General features: G+C 34.3%; 1 protein-coding gene across 1 annotated transcript; it reads left to right on the forward strand.

The window, feature by feature from the left end:
• Nucleotides 1–336: 336 nt before the first annotated feature.
• Nucleotides 337–18,408, forward strand: LOC120626349 (tachykinin-like peptides receptor 99D). Its single transcript, XM_039893845.1, has 9 exons — nucleotides 337–471; nucleotides 1,427–1,580; nucleotides 3,710–3,884; nucleotides 10,690–10,845; nucleotides 11,283–11,342; nucleotides 14,931–15,081; nucleotides 16,107–16,303; nucleotides 16,970–17,106; nucleotides 18,308–18,408. Exons 1-9 carry the CDS (start codon nucleotides 337–339, stop codon nucleotides 18,364–18,366), a joined length of 1,224 nt encoding a protein of 407 aa, XP_039749779.1. The 3' UTR covers nucleotides 18,367–18,408.
• Nucleotides 18,409–20,235: the final 1,827 nt, after the last annotated feature.

Below are 20,235 nucleotides of genomic sequence, written 5' to 3' on the forward strand. Positions count from 1 at the left end.
GTTTATTTGTATTTTATAAGTATTTATGTATAAAATTCATCAGTCCACTTGGTACACATAACACAACATTAGCATTTACAAAGCATGTATGCCAAATCAATTTGATTTGCTTTGATATGCGCAAAGGCGGCCTTATCTATCGAGCTATCTTTTTGGCTGGTTTTGCCAGAAGATTGCAGGCAAGGACTAACAACTTGTAGTGAAATAAAACAGAAAAAATATAGAAGTGTATGAAATTTAAAGAGTCTATACATCTACAACTACCTTGCTGTTCACGGATCTCGAGGTTCTTTGCTCTAACTGTATTTTTTTTTTGTCCACAGGCATTGGCATGATATGATGCTGGACGAGTTGGGCCCAACAGCAGCCACAAACTGGACCACGACCTACACCGACTTGCCCAACTACTACATCACGTTCTACGACGAGGCCAACAGCAAATATGTCAATACTACAAGCAATATTACACAGGTGAGGGATCCAGAAGCGGTGACAGCACAGCGGTCAGAACTTTGGCCTCTCTTTCATTATATTACCAGATGACCTAGCCTTAATTTAAAAAAAAAGTACGAGCACAGTTAGTTTCTTTGTAAAAAGATTGAAGAAATCATAAATTGTACCGTGCAGATTCCCATTATTTTACGGATTAGGGAAAACTAAACTTAATTTTCATCCGCAAACATGGAAATCCGCAAAGTTCCGTTGGTTCCTTTCCAAAATCTTAATAACAGAAACAAACAAACAAAACGAATATACAAACTGACGAAACTGATGAAAACCGAAATAATACTTCAGAGTACTTTATTTGTCTAGATGTACTTTATTTTACGGTCTCAGAAATTTATCTGTGAAACCGAAACGCTTATAGTTTTCGAGAAAAACAGATACAGCTCTAGAACGCCACATGCAAAAGTAAAATCAAGTGACTCCTGTCACTGTATTAGGTACGCGTCGCGTAGCTAGTACTTTCCACGTGACGTTCTTTTATCTACAAAAGGGTTGTCATAAGTAAACACTAAGAATGTTTTTGTTGAATGTATAATTATAGCCTGATGGAAAGTAGAAAACTATCGCCTATAAACAGAGCCAATCTTCCCAGGGCATGCAAGGAACACGTCCTATAGAGTGCCACCCTGTGTCCATATATTTGAGCCGTAGGTGTGCCTGTCATTACATTGGCAACCAGGCCTATCAGTCCGGAAAACAGTTATACTGCTTGAGTTCCTATTTCCCCGGACGAGCTCTTTCAATAAAATCTCTTCTACTACTAATGGCAGTGGATGTAACTTGGATAGTTGTCGCGCATTATGCTCACTGACAAAACATTTTTCATCTTAGTACCCACAACACAAGCTACGCTTACTTTGGGGCTAGATGACGATGTGTGTACTGTCGTAGTATATTTATTTATTATTTAATTGTCTAGGTGTACCAGTCGTTCATCCTACCGTGGTGGCGTCAAGTGCTATGGACGGTGCTTTTCGCGGGCATGGTGGTGGTGGCCACCGTTGGCAACCTCGTCGTCATATGGATAGTTCTCGCGAACAAGAGAATGAGGAGCGTTACTAACTATTTCTTGGGTAAGTGAAATCGGTCTCGTTGGTCAAGTCTTGGCATAAAGAGCAATTAATGGGTACATCTATGGAAAGTATTCGTATGGTAGAAGTGCAGCTGACTGTAGATCAACTTAAGGCTAACAGAAATACATATTTTAGCTCTTACGTACTTACCGTTCCATCTTGGTGCAATGTGTTCCTTAGTTTGGACGTTTGAGCTGAAGCGAGATGAAACCCCCTTCCTGAATATACTTATTTTGGTTTTCTTTTTCTATTTCATTATCTTTTGGTTTTGTATAGTATGTATTTCATATTTAAATGGGCCTTTGTGACTGATGGAATAAATAAACACAGTAAACTGCTCTTGCCATGCGCTTTGCAAGATACGCACGAATTTATTTATTGTTAAAATATTATGTGTACACAATAGTCGAAGAAGTTGTATTTGTAGGACCTTTTCGATATACAGTGAACGCTTTTTTCTATAACTCATGTAAAATGCTCAAATAGCACCGAACCATGATAAGGGGAAGAAGGAACCCTTACCTTGATTGGAATAAAAATTACAGTAATCGAGCGAAAGTAAACAGTAGTTTGTGTGCCCACGAAAATCTAATTAAATGTTAATATTATTAACCGTTATTTTATATTTATTTTTTTCTTTTATTAGTACTTTTTGTCATTGATAGTCAAATGATATACAATTGGTAGAGTACATTTGAGACCTCTGGTTGTTATTAATTGGCTTAATGATGTTTAACGTTAAAACAATACCTTGAAAATTTGAAACGTCCTTAATTTGTTCAACAATCATAGCCGTCTAGCAGGTCTAGTTTGGCAAACTCAGGAAACCTAATTCAGCTAAAACACGCCTACAATATGGCCTTCGCACTCTCGAGTTTTATAAGATGATACTATTACGAAAAGTATATAAAATTTGTTTTTATAGGATCTCCAATTATAGAACAGAATTTCAAAGATGTTACAGTTAAGACACTACGTAAATCACTTTCCATTATTTCAATGAATATAAATTAATGGCTTGGTCCAAATTAATGAGCAATTTTCTCCGACCACCGCTAATTACTCCACAAGCTCTCCAATTGGAGAGCTAAGAGCGTCAATTTATAATTATAATTGGTGTCAAAAGGTCAAATTGATATTTGGTGCTGCGGCATTTACTACAAAAGCTATAAGCGTTACTATCTATACTTATAATAAAACTGTAACTGGAACATTTCTGTACATTATATTTTGAAAATTTTAGACCGGGGGATGGGAGGGGAGGGGAGTCCAAAACAGATTTTTATTTAATTTTTGTCCGTCTGTCTGTCCGTCCGGGCATTTGGTATTGTGGTAGTTGATATTCCGGGTAAACATATAAGATACTTTTTATCCCGATACACAATAAGTTTCATTCGGAAAATGGGATGGAAATTTTTATCAATTTTACTTCATAGCTCCGTTAAATTTGAACCGATTTTAATAATTATTTTTTTATTTCATCAGATATATTCTAGATTCTCGATTGAGTCATACGCGGATGAAGTCGCGGGGGTTCGCTATTTAGATATCATATGACAGTTTCATCTGACATTACTTTACGTCTTTCAATTAAGGATTATAAAACAGGAGCCTCAAAAGTATTCAAATAATATTAATTTAAACGATGGAAGCGGGCCCCTGATTCTAAAATAAAAAAAAAATTGGAGGAAATACTGCTAAGAAAGTTTTTTGACAACTACACGACATTTACCCCGGGCTGGTGTCAAAAATATAGGACTGAGGGATAGTACACTTCTTTGCCTAAGTTGGTTCTAGAAAACGACCATCCCTTTGCATCGCTCATGAGGGCATAAAATTTAATCTGTAAAAAAAAAATTAAGGAGAGATAGCGATAGGTCAAGGAAGGAGAGGCTACGCTAGATGATAACATTTTGTGTGCTCATATAACAACACAGAAAATCGACAGTTATTATGGGATGACCTATAGATTCTAATCTGACGTGACGGCAGATTTCTGATCACCGGTAGTGTCGTGTCTATCCTACTCGACCTTTATTTCAATAACTTTTTCTTTTTCTTACCTTAATATCTAGTTACTGTATGTATTATATTTTTACTATGATATTAAATAAATATTTTCTTTGCAGTTAACCTGTCAGTGGCCGACGCTATGGTTTCGACGTTGAATGTGACCTTCAACTTCACCTACATGCTGTACTCAGACTGGCCCTTTGGTCATTTCTACTGCAAGTTTTGCCAATTCATCGCCGTACTCAGTATATCAGCATCGGTTTTTACACTCATGGCAATCAGTATAGACAGGTAAGTTCTATAACATCTTGTCGTCAGAGTTCTATTCCGTAAAGAATATACTTACGCTTTTCATTCGCAGTAATTGTGACCCATATTCAATGTGTGTATTATAGTTAATGTACCGACAGCTGTGTATATTTTTGGTTTTCTAGGTCAATTCGCTTGATTATTTTCATTTGGTAGAGAGAACACTTAAATACGTTCCACAAAAATTGGATTTCAATGTTTTAGGCTATCTAAAATATGTGTTAAATAACTATTTTATTTCATTCGCATTCTTCTTCAAAATTGATTCTTTTTAAATTTCTTAATAGTGTCATTTCAGACGTACCTGAATTAAGAAACATTGACTGTAGTTCTCGAAGACAAGTCTGCTTGGAAACAGCCTCTGTATTTTTACTTCTAAATGCCAATGGTGATGAAATGTAATGAATTATAAACTAAAATATTTAAACAAATCTCGTGTAACTTAGCGTGGGTGTTACCTTCAAAAGTTTTATCGTTGTTTATTGTAAGAATATTAAATGCTTTGGTGTCGGAAATGTTTATTATTACAATTATGTTGAGCCAAAAGTTCTTCTAACTAATTTATAACAATGTCGGGCTTTTAAGAACGGCGGCGGCCAAAAGTTTAGAGCGAATACTCAACAATTACATCAAAGTCTTCCTTACATCAAATTCGTTTCTTGTTGGTTGCTTCATAAATTAGTAAAGCATTTTATACTCTAACTCTTTTTTTGGATCGATCCGTTCAAAATTGACAATTGAGCGAAACTTCCGTCGTGAACACTTTGAAATGAAGGTTTCGGAACGAAAGGAATCCTGCGGCTTTATCATACTGTGACAATTATATATTTGATTCCATACAGAAACTAGTGATTTGAAAGTTAAAAAAGTTAGATAGATAGATAAATTCTTTATCTATCTATCTAACTATAATCTATATCTTTATGCGCACAACTAAGGGATAAAGATAATATATATTGAAAACAGAAATACAAGAAAAATAAAAATGCGCGAAGGCGGTCTTATCGCTTTAAGTGAAAGTTATAGATATACGAGTAGCTTGTTCAGTTTTACTGCTGATAAAAAACTTGGTTTTCTCTTTATTAAAAAAACGTTTTTGACATAAAAGAACAAGAAGTTTTTAAAAAAAAATTTAAAAAGGAATATAGAAAATTTTTTTTGGAAGGAATATTTTCTACATTTTTAAGTCGGTGCCAAGTAAAATGTAGTTAAAAGTAACCGCCGCTGGTTCGGTTTATGGTATGTTTTTGTTTAGTAAGTTATGTTATAGTCTTTTGTAATAGCCTACCACTATTAATTTTGTATACGTTGTACGCGCTGTTGTGTCCTTTTGTATTGTCTTTATTTTGTATGTGTTGTCTGTGGCTATAATTCATTCCAACACTCACTCTTAACCATTTGGGTCATTCATTTTCTCATTATTTAATATTCGTTTTTGTACAATGTTTCTCTGAATTTATTTATTATAAAGCAGACAGTCTAACAGTGCAGACGTTTTTTCTTTTCATATATACCAACATTAGGTTTATAATAATATGGGAAACAATATATAATATAGGTTTAAGTATTATAAATCTCTATTATTTGATCTCTTATATTCTAAACGTTTACCATAAAATGGGCAAAAGAGAATGGATGGGAAAATGGGTTTGTGAGCTAGCAACATTTCGAGGTAAAGTGAGACGTGCGCGGGGCGTTTTCACTGTTTTTGGACACAATGAATGCTGAATGAGGTTTCTGTATGCCCTTAATTCAATGTATTTGGTTCTCTTTCTTTCCTTTGCCCCTTTGAAACTCACACAGGCATTCATGTGGAGATTATATTATATTATGCAGAGCCACGTTAATTTTACATTTCGCGGCTAACTGACGCAGTGTATTGCGTACAAAGACTTCAGTAATCGTCTTAATAAGAGCTGTGTGGGTGGGCTTACATTCGTTACTCGTTGTTGTTTATGCATTGAACAATGTAGTTTACGTTTCAAAATATTTTCTTAATTATTTTGTTATCTGTGTATATTATAAAACTGGCTTATTGGGCTAGTATTTAGCATGTTTGTTTACGAATCACTCGGTCCTTAATACCGGACTTGCCCGCTCGAGCTCGGAGAGTTGTTTTTCCATAACAAACTCTGCACTCGCAGAGTTGCGAATACTACTTCTGATTTCTGTTAACGTTCTGTCAAAAGTCTGAGCTGTGATCCAATCCAAAACTCAGCCGATTAAATTGTTGTTGCGATGAAAAGTTTAAAAAAGATCACGTCTGGGTTTTTCTTTCTTTCTTTCACGTTTTTTTTTTTCAAATTGTCCACTGTTACTCCGAACATGGCGATAGAGAAAAGTACCTATTATTTATTGCTCATTTTAGAGGACCAGATTTTCTAAAGTATTCGGCTTTTCGAGATAAAAAAAGATAGCGACATCTACAACTAGCAACCGGTGGTAACTACTAACACACCGTAAGGTATCTCTGCATAGTCCAGAGTCACATACAAGACTGAAATGTGTAGACAATGTAGTCGTTTTTATATAAAAGTCAACTCCATGTCAAGAACAAGTTCAACAAATATAATTTTATTTGTTTTCTTCTTCTCTTCAATAATGAAATAATAATGATTAGTGAAAACCTAATCAATTGAATAAAATACAATTTATATATATATATTTGACAAATATGAATTTATTAGCATAATTTATTAGTTACCAAAAATTTAATTATTTCCGCACTTAAAATATAAATGATATTACCTTAACACTGGACTTTGATTTTACAAAGATTTTACATTATTCAGGTATGAAGAATCCCGCCTACATTCTTCATAAGCGCATCGTGGAGTTGTCAATTCTTTATAATAGGGTGTGTTCTGGAGCGTCGTTTAACAACGCTCCAGAACACACTGATATCACCTTGTGGCGGAAGGTATTCGGGAGCGTTCGTGGTTGCTCGAATTCGTCGCTCAGCTGTCAGGATTCGCCAGCGTGTTCGGGACTCTGCCGCAGGCAGCATGCGCGTACGCATCACGATAACGCGCACACCACACCGCGCCTTTTCTATCTATCTATCTACCTAAGAACCGATTAAAACGGTACTTCATACATGTGGGTTTAATTACTACCGAACCCCCATAACCTTCTCTTAAGCTGACCGTACCGTTCGTCGCAGAAACAAATTTCATATCCATCATGTGGTTACCTGGTATTTATTCCTCAACTGTTGCTACACCAGATAATTTTACCCACTTTTCAAATTTAAGTTTTTGCACCGGTTTTCAATAAGAGAGTATTTAAGGGGTGAATAAACATAATATTATGGCGAACTCCCTGGCGCAGAGGTGAGCTATGTGGGAGGTCCCGGGATCAATCCCCAGTAGGGGCAATTTCATCAGCATCATCATGCTGGACATAGGTCTTCTGTAGGGAATTACAAATACCACGGTCTTAGCCCAGCTCCCTTAATGTCATCTAAACGTTGCATTCACCAGTGCGTGGTTGCCATTCCAGCACCTTGGAACCCCAACGTCAAATGTTTGAAAAGCAATACATTGGAGGTTTCTACGGTGCTTTGCTGTTCTTTTTTGTGGGAGGAAACAGTTAACATCTGGGCATCATCCGCTTGCTCGTTCGTTTGCTATTATATTAATTAAGTTTTATAAAAAAATCCAGAAGTATTTTATTAAAAAAAATGTAAAATAAACTTTGTTGAGCTTTGGATGGTTGGGTAATGTTTGGTTTGGATGCTGAGGTTCAGCTGTATAATTATTGTTATGGAATTGTACATTCATTACTACATACATAATTACATTCCGGCTGCCAGATAAATACTGGCACGATTTATTTTAACATATTATTTGACTTCAGTCGTGCATGAATGTAAATTTCATTCAATTAAATAGGTAGGTACCACGAAATTCCAACAAAACTTCGTAAATTATTCATCAATTGAATTCTTTAAATTAACCGTTGCTCAGAGAATTCTAATGGCGAAACCTTCCAGAGTAATGCGCTTAAAATCATAAAATTATCCCGAAGAATTTCGCAGTTCTTCGGGATAATTTTATGGAAGGTTCCTAATACCTTGATACCTAATGCCATTTTATTTTTTACTGACAATCGCAGACATTTAATTGTTTTATTCTAAGGTATTAAGAAATTTGTATCCGTTACAATATCAAACTTCACGTGAATATTCAAGCAATTATAGTTAAGTAATTTTTCCTACTTTAGTATAATAGGACTACGTAATCGATAAAAAAGCTTGGGTGTGAATGATTGCACTAACCAGGTTGCTCTTCTAATAATTTTAAATGACAATGTGAGATGGTGATAACAAAAAAACACCCGGCTAAGTTTGTTGTGGGCTTATTCTTAGACCAGGACGCGTTTGGAACCCTCGTAGCTTTGGTTTTATCATCTCACTACCGCGTAATTCTCATGTAATGCACGCATCAAAAGTGCCACCTATGGACCTACTCGTACTTGAATAAAGATATTTTTGACTTTGACTTTGATTATACAAATTTGACAAATACAGACCACAGAAACCGTGTACACGACTAATAATAAAGCATCAAAAACGACTAAACTTTAGTAGTGTTCCGCGAACTGGTGGTTAGGCACTTCATTCCATTTAGCAGTGGACAGTAATTATTTTGTCTCTAATGTTCAAAAATTTTACATTAAAATAAGTAAAATGAGAAAAGTGAGCTAGCAACATTTCGCGGCTGTAAAGTGACATGGGCGTTTACACTGTTTTTAGACACAATGCACTGCATAGATTGCTGAATGGAATGGTGGGTACTGTATGTTCTCAATTCTGTGGTACAGGCATAAAGTTTGGTGATAAATAGGTAAAGCAGAAACTTATAATAGGAAAACAATGGCTGGCAACATTACAGGTTTGACTGACTGCTATGGAATAAATTAATAAATAAATAAATATACTACGACAATACACACACCGCCATCTAGCCCCAAAGCGTAGCTAGCTACGTAAGCGTAGCTTTTGTTATGGGTGCTAAGATGCCTGATGAATATTTTTTTTATTATGAATAATATAGATAAATACTCATAAAACACCTATAAACACCCAGACGCTGAAAAACATTCCTGCTCATCACACAAACATTTTCCAGGGTTCACGGCCAAACTCACGGCCTTTGAGCCAGAAAGCAGGGTCGCTGCCCACTGCGTCCATCGGTCGTCAGGTCGTCGGAGAAGAAACAATTAGACCATATACCGTATACGACTCAATGGAATAATTTCTGAATGCTAATTCTGTATCGTTCACTTTTTTTGCGAATGTGTAAACCGAAACTAATATCAAATAAAGTTCGGTAATTACTTGCAGATCAGTGAGCTTACATAGTAACATATTAAATTGATGTACACAATTACACAACGTATGAAATATATAATTTTTATTTAGCCAAAGAGGATACAAACACGTTTTAGGTGTATTCAGTGGTGTCTAAATTTTCATGTTCGTTTTATTATGAAAGATATTAAAAAAAATCTAATTCGGTGTTGGGAGAGAAGCTTTAGCCTTTCCTCAGTAGTAGGTATTAATATGATAGTAATTTAAATTTAATTATAACACTGGATAACATACCTATCAAATTTTATCTAAAGAAAATAAAAGTAAAGTGAAATATAAAAAAAGGTACTTCCGCCAGAAGAAGTTATAAAAACACAAAATTATTCGATTTATATATATTTTAGTGATACAACAGACCTACAATATCAATGTTCCATTCCTTCGCATTAAAAGTGAAAAGCAGAGTAACACGGTTATGCCTAAACCCAATTTAATCCTCGACTTAAAATATTTACCCTCGTATCTCGCTTTCAACTCGGGTCGATAAAACGGCTTGTTTTATGCACTTTTCGTACATCCCTAGTATACTTACTTTCAGTTTATAACACTTTTTTTCCTGTATATAGCCAAAATGGGACCCCTTGATAAAATGCCTCGTTTAAACCCATTCCCTAATCGGTTTCTACGCACGTCGTACCGGAACGCTAAATGGATTACCGACACGTCTTTGTCGGTAGCGTGGTAAATAGCCACCGCCGAGTCCTCCCACCAGACAAATTCTGGGGCTACATTATTATCTATATATATAAAAGAAAGTCGTGTTAGTTACACTATTTATAACTCAAGAAGGGCTGTACCGATATGGCTGAAAATTGGTGGGTGGGTAGCTTAGAGCCAGGAGACGGACATAGGATACTGTTTATCCCGTTCGACAGCGTTCCCGTGTGAGTTGACATAAAAAGTCAGTTACACCATTTATAACTCAAGATGGGTTGGACAAATTTTTATGATATTTGATTTTTTGGATTCCTCTTAGACCGGAATAGGATAATAAGTATTAAAATAATAACATTCATAAAAAAAAAAAATTATGCGCTGTACGAAGTTCGGCGGGACAGCTAGTTATTCATACATCTATATCTACTATTCAAAATCATCATATCAACCTAACAGAGACTAGGAGACTCGTGCCCTGTGGCCGGCCCATGAGTCTCCTCTTACATTGAGAAGGGGTTAAGGCCGTGGTCCAAAAGGCCCAGTGCGGATTGGTGGACTCCACACACCTTTGAGAACATTATGGAGAACTCTCAGGCATGCAGGTTTCCTCGCGATGTTTACCTTCACCGTTGAAGCATTTAGACAAGTTGCCAGCAAATGCGTGCTGGGATTCGAACTCGGACTCACGAAAGTGTAGCTGAAGTCCTATCACCGCTTCTTCTATTACCTATTGTTGACACAGTATGGTCCCTTTAGGTACGTCGCCATTATGAGCCCCCTTCAACCTCGGTTGGGTAAGAGGGCCACGCTCGGCATCGCTGGCGCCATATGGGCTGGCAGCTGTATCATCAGCAGCCCCAACATCATCTACTTCACAACAGAAGTTGATTTGCTACCTGACGGCACTACTAGGTATGTATATCGAATTTATATCCAAATGGGAGGGGGGGGGATACCAGGGGAGGGGAGGGGGACAGGGGAGGGAGGAGGGCAGAGGTGGGCAGCTGACCGCCACCCAAACTGGGAATGAGACAGATAATTTTAAATTAATCGGTCTTCTTCAACTTGACATTTTCTTAGGTATTGGTTTGGTAAAACTTCACCCATTGAAAATTTGAATAATCCAGACTAATGTGGCTTTTACAAAGCACACAAATATATAGTTTTTTGCTTCGCCACGTCTAGTGGTCTGTAATAGCCATTTACTGAGGGCGGTAGAGCACAAAATTCAAATTTGAATAAACACAAGGGTTTACGTGCCGGTGTGGGTCCGACCGACCCATCCAGGCATGCATAGGGTTAAGTAGTTTCAGGTGACCCATTCGTAAAGTCTATTTATTTTTCAACAGGCGTGTATGTTTTCCTGACTGGCCAGACGGCATCACCACGGAGTCACAGCTGGAATATATGTAAGTCAACTTTTACGTTTTTCCGCAAAAATAAATGTTATAACTCAAGTTCATGAAATATATACGTATTTACGAAATAATATGCATATAATTAATAACAATGGCAAATACTCTATTGAAGATTATTATATTAGCTTCGTCATTGATAGGTATTCTTAGATGCGTTTAATGAAATTGAAAGAAGCTATACAACTAAATAAGTCCGCTGGAGCGCAAAATATAAAATTTATTTTATAAGGGTTTAGTGAACTATAGTTGAAGTGCAATGAAGCGTAACTTCTATAGAAGCGCTAGAAAAGTCAATTAAACGTTTTTTATTCGTACATTCGTTTATTAAATATTTTTCCCTCGACTCCATGATAACTCATTTATTTCACAGACTGATATAAATATAATAAGGGTCTTATCAGCAAATTTTTTTTTGCAATTTTCTATTTAAGGGAACTTAAAGCAATATTATTCCTACTACTTGAAGAGTCTGATTTTTTTTATTTTCTTAACATGTTGTGGAGTAAAAAATAGAGAGCCTAAAATTTAAAAAGGCCTGTGATATAATTTAAACTACATGTACTGATATTATTTAATATAAGTACTTTTGTCATAATAGTGACATGCTATTTATTAGCTATTTGATTTACTTTATATAAATTTAGTTAAATATATTATTTTAACTATGTTAATTGCTTATATGTTTATGAAATATACTTATTATTTTTTTACTTTTAAAGTAGTAATTTTTTAGATCATCTTTATATCTTTAAGTATTATGGCCAAGTATGACATTCGTAAATAAATAAATAAACTACTTGTTTATTTTATTGATAAACTTTATGTGTACACCACAGAAAAAATATAAAAATGGGCAGTATAAGAGGAAACTTAAAAAGTAGGATACAAAAGGCTTATCTCTTAGTAGCATTCTCTTCCAGGCAACCTTAGGATTACGAATAGAAACCAAACGGTGTGGTATATTATTATTTCATACATATTTACGAATAATAAACACACTTATAATTATTCAGATCACACATAAAATAATAAACTTGTATTTGTCTCTTACTTAACATTGTTAGAGGGTCAATAGATAGTCCGGAATTACTAAGTTAGATTTTATTGCTCCCTCACGATTACCTGGGCATAAAAAGATTCTGCACGTACCTTTTACTAAAACTAAGAACAAGATCATTATTTTTTTTTTGGTAATTCGTGTCTCTCGTTTTCTTAATTCTGTTTATAATTACCCCGAAATTGGTTTACGTTATGGTAATATGGTTTTTATGTTATGCTGATAATGTTATATACATATATATGCTGATACTGATGCATGCTAGGTAAACTTAATTTTTAGTTATAGTTTGCTACATCTTTGCTGGGTTCTACAAGGTACCCTTGTTTATATAAAACTTGTCTGTGGAAACATGTTATTAGTTTAAAGCCAACCAATTTGTTGCTAATAGTAAGTAATTTAGTATTTACAACTGTTGGTTTTCTAATTAAAGTAAAATAAATAAATAAATATACGATATAAACATAATTAAATATGAGTTAGAATAAATCACCAAATGTTAACTTAATAGAAACAGATTTTCAATCAACAGTTTTCTATCATGTGAACGAGGAATTCATTATATATTTTAACGCACATGTTATAACTACTTTTGAGGTAATAAGCATAGCTGTGTACACAGGGATATTGACTAGGGTAGGCCTAAAGCGGGACATGGTAAGTATATAAAAAAAGTACAAGTATTAAAAATAAATTAAGGTAGGCAGTGCTTATTTGGACTGCTTGAACTGCTGGGGACTTGGGGTGATACCTTTAACAGGTACCAATCTATTAATGTGCATAGTATTGCTGTGGTAAAAATGGGTATATCGCTTATACACTTAATTCATAATATTAACATGGATTTATATAATGAACGCCATTTAATTTCAAAAAACTTTATAACTACAATAGAAAATGATTTATGCTCGTAGGTAATCTGAAGAAAAGTAAACGTTTCATATATCCAAGAGCAATTCTACATGGCAAATTACATGTTTCTAACATCAAACACAGTGTTAATTCAAACAACCCCTATTTCACCATCTAATTTCGTACGAACCTTCCTGATTTTCAATGATATTGAAATCGTATCTGTAATCATACAGGAAGTCACCATACCAGTATTTTTGCTTGATAACTCAAAGTCAAAGTCAAAGTCAAAAATATCTTTATTCAAGTAAGCCCACAGGTGGCACTTTTGATGCGTACATAAGAATTACACGGTAGTGAGATGATGGCGATAACCACATTCGTAAACTTAAAACTAAAGCTATGAGGGTTCCAAACGCGTCCCAGTCTAAGAAGAAGCCCACAACAAACTTAGCCGGGTGTTTTTTTTTTTTTTTGTTATCGCCATCTCACAATGTCATTTTAAATTATTAGAAGAGCAACCTGGTTAGAGCAATAATTTACACCCAAGCTTTTTTATCGTTTACGTAGTCCTTTATACTATAATAGGACTTTTCTATAAGCTTACGTTTAATACAAACTTTGAACTTTTTAAGAGACATCTCCAAGATGTCAAATTTATTGTAGAATTGTATGCAATTTCCTTTAAACGAATTATGAATTTTATGTAACCTAGTATATTGCACTGTAAGTTTATTCTTACTTCTAATGTTTAAATTATTGCAGTCACATTTTTTCGTATGTCGTATTCTCCAGTTTCAGTTCCTCATTATTAAGTAGTACAGTGGTTTTCACGTGTTTAACATTAGGTAAAGTGAATTTTATACACTTGGTTTTTTTTCCGTTAAGAACCAAATTATTAGCTTCAAACCACTATACCACTTTAGCGAGAGAGTTGTTTACGTCGCCAAAAGCTAGTTCACGTCGATTTATTTTAAAAACTCTTCTTCTTCTCGCTGTCTAATCTTTTTCTAATCTTTTTTTCGCTGTGTAGAACTACGTAGTTTATTAATAGTTCAAGTTCTTTCAACCTCATTTCACCTTAATAGTGACACCGGACCACTGCAACGCATCACTCGTATTCGGTGTAGGGTTTTTGTAGCCAAGAAGAATAATATTTTTTTTCATTATTTAAACATTATTTTTATATTATCTAATTTTAATAATTCCATTCCAGATAACGAATAGTTAGCGTCCAGTATAATGTCCAGTATTTTTTTTTTAACTTTGAACTTACTGCGGTTTCCTATTAAGCCTAGCAATTCAAAGGGGGCAATAGCGCCAGCATTTTGAGTACCATGCCCATTAGTGTTAAACGGCTTATATTTTTTGTAAATATTAATGTAAGTTTGTAAATATTAATTAATTATATACTTATAAATGTATTGAGTACGCTAAAAAAGAAGTTTATATATTAAAAAAATAAAGTTTACTTAATATTCAACCGCACCATTGCATCGCGTAACGCGCATTCGGTGTAGGGTTTTTCTTACAAGCAGAATTGTATAAAATTTTTATTATTTAATTTTTATAGTTTACTTAATTAAATTATAAACACGTAACTGCGGGGTCGTGGTGGCACGAAGAACAAAAGTATTCATAAAATAAATAATTGTATTGAATTTCCACAGATACAACGTAACGTTCATGGTGCTGACTTACTTCCTACCGATTATATCGATGACATATACTTACGCTAAGGTTGGCGTAGAACTATGGGGGTCGAAATCTATTGGAGAATGCACGCAGCGGCAGTTGGACAATGTGAAGAGTAAGCGGAGGGTAAGATTTTTGACTTGTTTAAACCACAGCACAGTGACCACAAAGATTCAGATACATAACCAACTATTAATTTCACTGTGAGATGGTGCTAGCAAAAAAAACGGGTTACGTTTGTTGTGGGCTCTTATTCGTTTGGTGCTTTAATTTTAAGTTGAGAATGTAGTTATCACCATCAGCTCACTTTAATGTTAACATATATATATATATATATGTCTATTTTATTTGGTTATTCTTGTTATATTATCCTTGTAAAATTCTTCACTAGTAATTTTACTGTACCTAATTGAAATTTCACTTCTAATAAAAACCTAATCATCCAGTAAAATTACTCTTTTCCAACTACAGAAGTCCTTGGGGTGCGTCCCAAAGGATTGTCAGATTTTGTCTGCGTCTGTGATATTAATGCGGGATTCTTAATTGAAGGATCAGTTTTATCTAATTCAATTTGTATTTTATACCTCTTTTACTTTTATAACTTTCTTTTGATGTTTCGTAATAGAGCTTATTTGGTAGGGATTGACTTTTAGTAGTTCTCTTAAGTGCATGATTCTTATTGAACCTTATCATGTTGGATAGCGATAAAATCTTTTCAGTAATAAACTACCTTAGCATAAAGAGCCGAAAGTAAATTAAGTTTATCAGATAGTAGTAATAATATAAATAGAGAATTGGCGATATAAACATGTATCAAAAATTCAAGATTATATGAGATTCCTCGTGCTGGCCATATATTTTTGCCATTGTTTCATTTTAATACAAGCGACATAACATTAAATAAGTGTTGGAAACACGATGAGCTTTTTAAATATTAATTGGTAGTTAGTCTTGGTAATTGGATTTTGATCTTAAAGTTTACTGTTGTTTATCTTGTTTGAGTGTTATTTTCCATATTTAATTGAAAAACTTATTTAAAAAGGGTTACTATAATTATTAATTATGTTTGATTTTGTAAAAATATTAATATTTATAGTTGAATATTTAAATGTTATTTTAGGCTACTTTTGATTTTTATGATTTTATTTTAGGTTGTCAAAATGATGATTGTTGTGGTGGTGATATTTGCGGTGTGCTGGCTGCCATTTCATGTCTACTTCGTGGTCACCTCTTACTATCCAAGCGTTGTGAACTATCCCTACATACAGGAGATATACCTCGGCATTTATTGGCTCGCCATGAGCAATTCTATGTATAACCCCATTATTTACTGTTGGATGAATTCCAAGTAAGTTCATTATAAATTTATCTTCTATTTTAGATTTAAATACTCAAATTATCATGAATGTCTTTAATGATAATATTATTAGTTAATGGTATTGTAGTAGTAGTATATAGTATTGTTTTTCGACAGAGCTTGTTTGGATTTCTACTACCACCATGCTTATCTCTGCCGCAAAGCAGCACGCATTGCTGTGTTCCGGTCTCAAGGGTGTGGTTGATGGTGTAATTATAGGCACATGTGTTCCTGGTATTACCATCAGGTGTAATTTGAATAATAAAGACAAATGTGGCTTTTGAAAATCTCTCACAAATTCATCATTTTTTGGTTCGCAACGTCGAGTGGTCTATAATTGGCATTGACTGAGGGCACACGATACAAACTTGAATAAAAACAAGGGTTATGTGCCGGTGACCTTATGTAGATAGACAAAGGGCTGTACGTTACAGGACGTGTTACTGGCATGTCCGGCGAATTATTGTTTCTCCTTTCGGTACTTTTTATTCCCTTTTTCTTTATCAGCTTTTGTTACATAAAGATAGTCAAGAGTTATCTATAGAATAAATGCACAATTCAATTCACGATACACATTTAATTGTGTATCGTGAATTGAACTGTGCATTTATTGGTAGGAATTTCCACAAACTCATCTATATATTTCCAATGAAACAGATTTAGGCGCGGGTTCAAGCAATTCTTCTGGTGCTGCGGAGCTATGGACGCTGGACTTAGACGACGTCGTGGTTTCACACCGGACCGACTGGATCGTTCCATGCGGTCACTTTCTCCAAGCAGAAAGAACGGAACTAGTAAGAACTGCTATTTATTATGTAATGTTTTGTATAGGATAATTACGTTCATTGTTTAACGTCTAAAAATCACGTGTCTGACCCCCCCGCTATAAACTGCCAATCTAAAAGTTCCTTTTACAAACTTAAAATTGTATAAATACAATTTCTTATTTTCTTTAATTGTTTATTTTCTCATTTTTTCTCTCAATTTGCAGACACCTGAAAAAAACATCCTTTTTATTCATGAAATTTTAATTTAACATGTTTAATTTTATGTTATAGAAACTTTTATCAGTAAAAAAAAGCAAGCAAAATTTCAAAGATTTACATTTTTACTTTATGATAAGCTTCTTTTATGTGGCATATCGCACGATTTTATTATGATTTGAAAATAGTTTTTGTAAATAACTTTTTAATTTACTTACATTATCATTTACATTTTTTATCGTCTATTTCATAAATATCAAATTTAAACCTATATTTTTTAACATATTTATTGGTTTGTTCTTTAACATCATTTGCAAGGTTTGCTTCTTTATATTATTTTTCGGATTGATTCACATTATTTATTCAAAAGAAAAGATCATAGACAAAACTAATTGTTCTTCGTAGGTTTATTCCAGACCACGATCAAAACTACAAAATTCATCAAAAAACCACCCGGCTCTCCTCATTTGCTTCACGCAAATAAAATACACAAGTAGGAGATGCGCGGAGGCCAATCCTGAATATTTTGGTAAATTGTAACAATAATAAGTGTTCCAAAAGCAAGCCTCCCTTGCATCGCGGATTGGTTTTTAATATAAACTGTAGTAGTTAGGCCCTTCTCACTTGCCCGCAAGTTGTGTCAAATTTTGGTTGGCTTCTTACATAACAGCTTTTTGATTTTTAAAACGCTTTAATCGCTTAGCTTTTATCAAACTCGATGTGGCTTATAAGGCTGATTCTTAAATTCTGGTTCCGTTTGTATTTATATAACTACGAGCAAACATTTCGACCACAAGTTTTGTATGTTTTGCAACGTTGCAAAAGTTCTAGCAAAATCGATGTGAACTATAAAATAAATCATTACGATACAAGGTTTATATGGAATTGCTCTTAGTTATATTTGTTTCAATCCTCTATGCTACCACTTGACAATATTTAAAACTTCAATTTAAGCTTAAAATATGATGTATAGTATAAATGGTGTGACTAATAAATACCTTTATTCTACTAGGTACGATACGCATATCGTTGCAGAGCACGTACAATAATCCAATTGCGGGCAGCACCTGACATAGGCGAGGGGCTTGCGGAGCCCACAACGATCGCGGTGCAAATGACACACAACATAGTGAAGAACGTACGTGGATTTGACGCGAGAACCGCCCGCGCCCCGCTCTTACCCCTCACGACCTTTACGGTTGAACGGACGTGTGACTCGTGACCAATCAGAGCTGATACTTTTAAATTTTGAAATAAAAAATGCTAAATACTCTTGATATTTGTTATGTGTGCTGATGGTGTTTAATTTATAGAGTGTATAAAATACGTAAGTGTTAAAAACGAAATCATATCTCTAGTCTTTATTTCAATGGACCAATGTACACTTTATAATAATAGTTATGAACTAAAAAAATATGGGTGATTTTATAACGTTAATCGAGCGGAATTTTAATCCAATAATTTATTTTGTAATTATGATTTACGTCCGTATTAAAGATTGCTACAAAATGAGAAAATTCCTTCGAGATCCAGGGTAAGACATTTATTACTCGATAGTAAAACTTATAGCGGTGATAAATTAAATCATAGTTCAGACAGTAGATGGTCTTGCTCGTCGAAGCTCGTTTTTCCTTTACGTATAATATATTCTTTAATGATTTTTGTATTTAGGTACCTACCTAGTTATTATTATATTTTCATGTATATGTGCGTCTAAAGAAGTTCTATTTCTGTACGTAAGAACTAAAATGAAAAGTAACATTTCATTTTTTTACAGACCCGTCCATTTTTTTTCAGGAACAGAAAAATATTATTCTTGTACATTTTATATGAATCAAATTTAAGTATAAACGTTTGTATCTAATCTGGTCTGGTCAAACCTGGTGTTCATATTAAATTAAAGGTGATTTTACTTAGAACTTGAGATCCTGAATTGCAAGTGTTAAGTTATTGCAAGGCATAGTGTTAACATAAAAATCAATAAAAATTAACGTATTAGTTACAGTTGTACAATTATGCTCGGCTACCAAAACGATTTGTGTTGTAAAAATTTTCCTGGCGCGTCTTCGAATAGCGCACGGTACACAAAAAAAAACTTGGTAGAATTTCTAACTCCTCTTCGAATCAGTAATTTATATACAAGATTGGTAAAGTTATACCTTAAAAATAATTTAAAAAACATGGTGGTAATAAAAAAGTAGTATATCCTTTGAATTTCATTAATCTGTAGAGATTCGATAAATAAAAAAAAATTAGGTAGATTTTCTCTAAAATAGATAAAATTTGAAAAATGGATTTCCAGCTGCGCACATTCATGGTATTTCGGTAAAGCGGTCTTTATGTCGGTAGAAATACCAATAAATCAGTAGCTTTATCATAACAGATAGGGTGTCGCTTGACAATAATCATGCTTGATAAAAAATAAAGATGAGGTGAGGTTGGAGAAGAGGGAAAATATATATTATTTTTACTATTCACTCTTGCGTTCAAGGTAGCTATTTACTCAACTTACCTATACGTATTAGAAAACAGATACCGACAGAGCGATCCACACCTATACGATACTGGACGTGTTATACTGCGAATATAGAGAAAGAAAGACTATCGGAACTGGCATTTATTATTACCACTAGAATGGCTGTCCTCATAGAAATGACAACTGATATTTTGTCACGCAGGGTGATTACGTATACCGCGACAGGCGTAAATCTTGCAATCACTGCTGTCAAACGTCACTTTTCCATACAATAAATAAACAAAAGTGACGTTTGACAACAGTTACTGCAGGCGTAAATACAAATCCGCAACAGGCTTGCGACCTGTGGCATTGTGATCTGTATTTGTCATCTGATTACTCTAGAACTAATATTAAAGTGTTTCAGTAATTCAAATTATAGTTACTTGAATGCTAATAATACGGGAACTTTGATCTGATGTGAA

This window comes from Pararge aegeria, chromosome 9, assembly GCF_905163445.1.
Source record: "Pararge aegeria chromosome 9, ilParAegt1.1, whole genome shotgun sequence".
NCBI lineage: Eukaryota > Metazoa > Arthropoda > Insecta > Lepidoptera > Nymphalidae > Pararge > Pararge aegeria.